This window comes from Chaetura pelagica, unplaced genomic scaffold (assembly GCF_000747805.2).
Source record: "Chaetura pelagica isolate M959 unplaced genomic scaffold, ChaPel_1.0 scaffold595, whole genome shotgun sequence".
Taxonomy (NCBI): domain Eukaryota; kingdom Metazoa; phylum Chordata; class Aves; order Apodiformes; family Apodidae; genus Chaetura; species Chaetura pelagica.
The window spans coordinates 194,925-202,876 of NW_009953221.1; the positions used below are offsets into that span (position 1 = coordinate 194,925).

Below are 7,952 nucleotides of genomic sequence, written 5' to 3' on the forward strand. Positions count from 1 at the left end.
TGCGCCCCGGCCCCTGGGGGGGGCATGAAGCCCCTGTGTTCCCCTCGGGGGGGCAGTTAGTCCGTCCCTGCCCCTCGGGGGGGCAGTTAGTGCGTTCCTGCCCCTCGGGGGGGCACGAAGCCCCTGTGTTCCCCTCGGGGGGGCAGTTAGTCCGTCCCTGCCCCTCGGGGGTGGGGGCAGTTAGTGCATCCCTGCCCTTCATGGGGGGGGCAGTTAGTGCGTCCCTGCCCCTCGGGGGGGCAGTTGGTGCATCCCTGCCCCTCGGGGGTGGGGGCAGTTAGTGCATCCCTGCCCTTCATGGGGGGGGCAGTTAGTGCGTCCCTGCCCCTCGGGGGGGCACGAAGCCCCTGTGTTCCCCTAAGGGGGGGGCAGTTAGTCCACCCCTGCCCCTCGGGGTGAGCGGGGGGCACGAAGCCCCTGTGTTCCCCTCAGGGGGGCACAGCCACCCTTGCCCAGCCGTTTTCCTCAGGGAGGGCAGGGGGAATAGAGCCCGTGCTTCCCCCTCAAAAAAAGGCACCGCAGGCCCAGCCTCCCTGTTCTCCTCAGGGAGGGCAGGAGGGTCTTAGTCCATCCCTTCCCCTCAAGGAGAGAGGGGGGCACTTAGCCCCTGTGTTCCCCTCAGGAGGGCAGGGGGCACAAACCCCCTGTGTTCCCCTCAGGGGGGCAGGGGGCCTGCAGTCCCACATTCCCCTTAGGAAAAGCACTGCAGCCCCACTCTCCCCACTGCTCTCCCCACTGCCAGGATGGGGGGGGTGGCTGGAGCCGAGTCCCACCAGCTCTGCCCCTGATGAGGGTCTCAGACCACCAGCCCCGGGTGTGAGAACCCGCGAATGTTCCCCCCAGGGCTGAGCTCCGGGGGATCCATTGGTGCTGCGGCAGCAGCAGAGGCTGAACGGGCCTCCCAACGGATGGGATGTGGCATCCCGAGTGGCAGTTTTAACAAGACAGCTCATGTGTTTGCTCAGCACCCAGGACTTACTCTAAATACGTAATTTGTTATTAAAAGCCTGGTGAGATTTGCCATTCAACACGGGCTGAAGGTGGGGTTGTGGTGCCTGGTGTCCTCATCTACCCCACACCTGCGAGTGCCTGCCCAGGCCTTCACAAATGCAGCCAAGTGGCCCAAGAAAAGGGGAATTATCTTCACTATCAGCAGATTTACACACTGACCCATATAACTAAATTGCTTGCTGGAAAAATCAACTTTTCCCAAACACCAACAGGGTTTGATCTAATACCGGCACCAGAAGAGCTCATGACCCAACATCACCTCCTGATCCTTCACTCTGAGGCTTTACAATCGTGATCTCCATCCCAAGTTCATCATATTTTAAATCATGGACATCCAAGCTGCCTGTCAAGCCTGAGAACACAACCTACACCATGACAAAACAAACATTCCCTCTCAAAATCTGCCCTACAGCTTTCCCATAGTGCTTTGAAAGAACGTGCAACTGTTTGGGCCAGAATTGTGCTGAAATCCTAGACTACCACAGGACCAATATTGTCTCTGGTTTCCCCACTGTGACCTATTTAATCAATTTTATTTTTTATCTTCATCTTATAGTTGCAAGCTTTTCAGAAATGTTCCCTTTCGTGCTGCTTCTGTACAGGCCCAAGGTCCCAGTCATTTACTGGGGCCTCTCAGCACTACAGAGAAATAATAATTAAATAAAGCAGTTTGGGGGTAAACAACTGGCTGTCACTTGGTGACAGATTAATCCTTTGGCACTTCAAACTTCGTGCTTTGCTGTAACACAAAAGTAAAGCATTGCAGATTGCCCAACTACAGCTGTCATGGAGAGAACGTGCTGTGCTGGTGTGGTTGGCCTCAGGGCATCTCCTCAAAAATCAGAGCAAAATCTGGCACAGCAACCAGCTGAAAGACTCCGTAGCTTAGAGCGAAGGTTTGGATTACAAAGAAGAGAACAGCACCAACTTTCAAACCCTGTGTCATTCTATAGCAACAAAACATTTCTCACTGCATCAGTTGCAGGTAAATTACTGTCGTGCAGCCTTATGTACTTCTCAGGCCAAATATACAAAATCCTAAGGTTTTACCAAGGCAGGCAAGGAGCAGCACCTCAGAGATGCTCCAGATGAAGGCAACACTCCCCAGATACAAAAAGAAAGTGAAAAGCAGAAAGAGAAGCCCTGAGAACACTATATTCTTCAGCTTCCTTTCCCAAAACCTCGGCAGTTTGGTAGAGCCAGCTCCATGTCAGCAGACTTGTAGCTCAGTCAGGATTTCCAGCACAGCAAAACACTTTCCCATTTGCTTTAGATCCTGCTTTGTGGGCTTATAACCTCATGAACCCACAGCCTGTTGCAGTCACTCTGCTTTTGCCTGTTTTATTTGGACTCCTGTCAGTAACCTTTTCTTCCAAGTGGGACTCCCAGGCCATTTATCCCTGTCATCATGGTACAGCAGCCAAAAGTCCTTTTTTCCCCCCAAATAGAAGCTTTTTGGCTGCTGTGTCTCTCTCCAGAAATGCAACGTTTCAGGTTGCCTGCTGCTTTTCAGACTTCTCAAGACTCTGTGTGGGCTGTGAGCAGAAATTTCAGGATTAAAAAACAAGAATCAAGTAATTCCCCCTGACAAAAGCCAAAACTATCCTTCCTGTATCAGCTCATTGGTGCAGTGGGAATCCTGAAAGCAAGAGCGTGCAGGCACGAGTGCCAAGTGAATTTCACACCATGTTTCAAGTCCAAACTGAGGGCCATTCTGGCCTCTCTGCTTGCAGATTAAAAAGCATGGGTGGAGGGTGTTTGCCTGATAAACTGCAGAGACCCATGTCCTCCACTGACCCACAGAACCACTGTGAGGAAGGAAATGGCTCTCCAAACGTGTTTCACAATGTGCCTTAACTAAGTCCTGGAGAAGAGATGTTACAGCAATTTCTTATAAATCAGCCTCTATGCCAAAGTAGCCAGCAAGGGTCATCCTAGGACAGTCTGGTGTCCAGCACAGCCTGCATTATCCAGAAAGATTAATTAATCAAGCACCTTTTCTTAAAGAAGATTAATTTGAAGCCTACCAAATGCTTCAGTTGCAGCTACAGGTTTCCTTTTGAAGATGGTTGATCCAACCTCCCTACAGGGTCCAGGGCTCAGGCTTTTCCCAAAATGTAATAGAGATGTAACTCTCAACTGAAGAAGATGTAGCAGACCCACCTCTAACCCAGTGCCCAAGCTCAGCTCTCTAGCAGGGAAGCAATCCTTGTTCCATCCTTGGCTGGCCTCCATGGCACAGCCTGCTTGGAGAGCTCTCCTCCTGTCAGGGCTTTCCTGGGACTCATCTAACTCCTTTTGCATAAACTCTGGAAGCATGTTTATAAGAGGGGATTAATTTAGGCACAGAACCTTCTCCATCCTTGACAGCAAAGGCTCAAAAGAAGCTTTCTCCATTTCCAGGTGCACAATAAACCTAGAGACTCGCAGCTCAAAGTTTATGTAACAGCAAAGTTTGGGTGGCCACTGTTGTTGAGGTCCCAGTGACTGCAAACATTCCTCTTTGTTTTTCAGCCCTGCCAGGCTCCTAACATCACATCTGTGAGACTCCAAAACTGGAGCTGCAGAAACAGGCCCACATCTACACTCTGGACAGACAGCACAGCCTCCTCCTCCCCTTCTTTGGGAGGCTTTAAGTGGTGTGAGGAGAGATGGGAGGAATTAGGAAGGAGAAAGAAACAAGTTACCATGTACAAGGCCCCCTTCTTCATGGCTCATGTGCATGTTCTTAACAGAGCAATGATTCCTTGTTTTGAATTAAAAGCAGAATTGCTTGTGTTGTTTCTTGCTCTTGTAAGAGCTCTTGCTCTGTTTCATCACAGCCATGGAAGCCACTGGACTTTTTCTGTCCACAGGACAGTGAATCACCTCCAATAATTTCCCCATCCTTTCTCTCCCTGGCTTCAGCTCACCCCTTTCCCTTAACTACCATCCCTTCTTGTCTTTTATTTCCATGAGCCTCTTTTGTTTGCTACCACGTGGTGGTGCTGCCGTTAAAAATACCGTGGAGAGAACATCAACAACAGCACCTGACCATGAGCTGGACAGGGTGCTGGCTGGGGGCCCGGCGCGTATAGATGGAGAAGTGTGAGTTCATGATGAGAAAACAAGAGGAGCAGCCAAACGTCCTCAGATCCTGGCAGCAACTACAGCTCAGGCTGAGCCCTGACAGAGCACCTCACACTTCTGAGAAGCAGCTGAGCCACTCGGGCTGCACCGTGGCCCTGAAGCTTGCTTTGCAAGAGCTCTATCAGGGACTTGTCAGGGTACCACACACTGCTCCCAGCCACAAAAACTGGAGGGAACTATCTGCTCACCAAGGTTTCAGCCCAGCATCATTCATGGATAGGCACTGTCAGGCTACCAGCTGTCACCCAAGTCCCAGCCCAGCTCTGACCACAGACAGGACATTAATTTTCACCAACATCTCAGAACCTTGCCCAGTTGTTCAGCCTCAGTTCAAGCCACCACAAAAGGAACAGGCAAAAATGAGCTCTGCTGCCCACATTAGCCTGGACCCCCTGTCCCTGAGCAGCCCAGAAAGCCAAAGGAGATGTCAGAGACCCAAACACAAACCAATTCCTCAGCCACCTTGGAGTTTTTCTCCTGAACGTTAGCAAGACTCAAGAACACAGATTGTTCTGGAGAAACAGCCTGAAGGTTTCTATACGTCCTGTCCAAGCCCCAGACATGTATGGTGGTACACCAAGGCCTTAGGACAGCTGGCTCCAAGCCCTTCCACTCCAGGTCACAGATCTCTATAGTGGTTGCTTAGTGAATCATCCCTCACAACGACCTCAGAGTTCCCAAGACCCTGCAGAACATGGCTCCAGGCTCCTGGTGCACTGGGGATCAAGGACTATCTGTGTCCTATCTGCTTCAGGTACGTTTTGTAAAGCAGCATGCAGGACTGCAAGCACAGGCTCTGCCAGGAGGAGTAACAAGGCAGCACTCTGCCTCCTCCCCTAATTTGGGTTCTCTCTACGTAGCCACAAAGCACTTGTTTTTTGCTGGGACACCTGCAAAGTGTTCACTAACTGCTGGACCTGTGGTTTTTTTCAATTCCCTTCCAGCTATTCTCCAGGGAAAACACACTCCCAACAGCACATGTCCAAAGGCAGCCAGTTCCTTTATGCCCCAGGAAGGTTTTACTGACCTTAAGAGCCTCTGAGAGACCCTTACTGGAGAGCAAGCATGGCTTGAGGACACAGGGTAGAGAAAGAGAGCAATTTTCTCATTTCCAGGTTTTCTCTGCCCACAGACAATCCCTTGGGAATTAAAATGTTCTTCAGTGCCCTGAGTACCTGCTCCAGAGAGGAGGGACAGGGTTTGTCCATCAGCCAAAGCCATGCAGCAGTGCCAGTGCCAGTGCAGGGAGGACCCAGCCCCACAAAGCAGCCACCAGCTCCTGCAGGGGCTGGGAGGCACCATTTGATTTTCGTGTTAGTTCATGAAGTTTTGGATGCTCCAGAAAATCCCTTTGCCCCTGCCTAGGGCAGAGGCTGAGCTGAGACATCCCTGCAGCTGTGAAAAAAAACAGCCTAAAAGATGCAGCTTCACTCAGGCAGCAGGGATGGTTGCTTGGGCAAAGCTGAGCTTTGTGAAAAAAAAAGATACTAAAGGAAAAGTTGACCTAGAACCGTCCTTGGGCGAAAGGGGCAGGAAATGGTCAAGTGGCCAAAGAAAATGTGGATCAACCATTGCCAGGCAGGATTTAGAGATCATTTAGACTATCTGGAGAAAGAACCGAGCCAGGCCAAGCAGGGTGGTGGGGCAGAGGAAAGCAAGGCAGAGAGGGAAGGAATCCAGGAGGAGGATTTAAGCAGAGGAGCAGGTGGGCCAGGGGGGGTTGCAGCCAGACTGGGGCAGAGCTGCCCCTCAGAGCTGTACTCACTCAGGCACTGCAGACCACTTTTATTCACAAGAGGTTTGGCACACAGTGAGCAGCTGGTGCAACTGGAGAAAACCCCTGGCACAAGCTGGTGCCTATTGATCTCTTTCCACCTCTCTTTTGGCTCCTTTGTCTCTTTCTCCTTCTCTCTCTCTTTTGGCTGCTCTTTGTTCTTACCCTGGAAGGAGACAAACAGAGCTTGGTTACAGGCCTCAGGCTGCCCATGTGTTCCTTTTGCTGCTGGTAAAAATGAAATGCAGAAAGTTGGTGTGAGCAAGTACAGTGAGCAGCTCTGTGCCCAAACCTTTGGGATCATAATGCTTTTCCCTAATGCCTCCCTAAGGCTTGGGCCAGGCCCTCTAGGCAAGGTCCACGCATGAGGACAGGCAGGACACAGCACTGCAGCAGGAGCTGTGCCTCTGCAGGCCCTGCTGATCACCACAGTGGGTGCTCCAGGCACTGCTCTCCTCTCCTGGTCTGCACAACTTGAGCTGAGGCAGCACAAGAGCAGCCAGAACGTGCCCTGGAGAAAGGTGGGCTGAAAGTTGGGGGCCACTCTGTCCAGTACGTTATGCTAGGGCTCACAGTGCATCTGCTGACCAATCTACAGGCCTCAGGCACCCAAAACAATCCAACTGACGAGGTCAGATCCCCTTTTTTTAATTGAAAAATTCAACAGTTGGAAACATAATACAAAATAAGCACCTCTCCCTCACCTTATCCTTCTGCCAGGACCCAGTGACTCGGCTCCGCAGGGAACTCAGACGTCTCATCACCTTCGTGCCCTTCTCTGCTTTATCACTCTTTTCACTCTCCTTGTTTCTGAAAAAATACCAAAAACTCAGGGGCAGTTAACTGACCAAGCACAAGTCAGGCAGGTCCCTGATGAACTTCATCTGAAGCATGACTTTAGGACCCCATCTCTCAGCTTTCCACCTCCTGGAGGATCTGGTTTGGCATCACTTGTGTCATTTATTAATGGGACACTTGCAAATAAGGGGCTGAACTTTCAAATTGCATGTGTAAGTCCTGGCTGACTGTGGTTTTGTTCAGTGTGAGGCACAACAAGGCCCTGATCCTGGCTACACCCACTGCAGACACCAGGGTCCTGCAGACAGTATTAGCAAGGCTGTAGAACTTAGATGGAGGAGGCTCAAAATCAGCCTGCTCTGGGGACAGAGAGTGTGTGGGTCACTGTCTGTCTCACTTACTCATTAGACAGGAACTCAAACCAGGTGATGTTCTGCTGGGAAGAACTGCTGCCTTCTTGCACACAAGCTCTCTTCTTTGCCCTGTGTGGGGAGGAGAAGATCAGACACACAGCAAAGAACAGGAGAGCAGAGCTTCTGGGTCAGCAGAAAGGCTCATCTTTGGAGGTGGGGCAGGAAGATGTTTAGAGTTACAGAAAAAGCAGATGAAATGCTCCTTCTCTTTGCAATTCTACTCTAGTTTAACTGGAAAAATACAGTGATTCTGGTACCCTGGGGATTTGCCCCTCAGGGAACCAAGTGTTATTTGCCAGGTGGGTCCTAGGCAGATCCGTGACCTCCCCACCCACGTCCCTCTCTCAAACACACTTACCCATGATATTGTTTCAGCTCCTGAAGTACCTGCTGGACAATTAGCCTACCAGGGATAGGGCAGAAGAAAAGCAAGAGATTAGAAAATGTCCTTGCAAAGACATTCTGCACCCCCCAGAGCATCAGGTCCTGGTTTACAACCAGCCACTCAGCTGTGCCCCAGCACTGAGTGGGATCTCCTTTCCTGTTGCAGCTCCAGTAGCTCAGACACACTCAAGAACCTTCACCAAGAACCTTCACCACCTCAAAACAGCCAGGACTGACAATACCTACACATGGTCTGGGGACACGTGGTCCTTCTCCAGCATCTCCAGAGCAGGGGGTTCAACACCTGGAACACAAAACACTCTCAGCAGGTATCCTGGTTTGCCTTTGGAGGGCACCATGTTGCAAGCTATGGGACTGGACCCCCTTAATCCTGCTGAGCTCCCACTCTGCCTTTGATGGAGGGGGAGAAGTTATGGAAAGAG

At 51.1% G+C, this 7,952-nt stretch overlaps 1 protein-coding gene across 1 annotated transcript in view; it reads right to left on the reverse strand.

The window, feature by feature from the left end:
* The window catches only part of ARHGEF18 (Rho/Rac guanine nucleotide exchange factor (GEF) 18), a 46,161-nt gene that overhangs the window by 25,921 nt on the left and 12,288 nt on the right, over window positions 1-7,952 (reverse strand). Inside the window, exons 6-10 of the mRNA XM_009997793.1 lie at window positions 7,756-7,813; window positions 7,484-7,528; window positions 7,114-7,194; window positions 6,619-6,724; window positions 5,906-6,080 (exon numbers count right to left, since the gene is read on the reverse strand). Coding sequence (XP_009996095.1) covers window positions 5,906-6,080; window positions 6,619-6,724; window positions 7,114-7,194; window positions 7,484-7,528; window positions 7,756-7,813 — 465 coding nt within the window. The remainder of the gene's footprint in view (window positions 1-5,905; window positions 6,081-6,618; window positions 6,725-7,113; window positions 7,195-7,483; window positions 7,529-7,755; window positions 7,814-7,952) is intronic.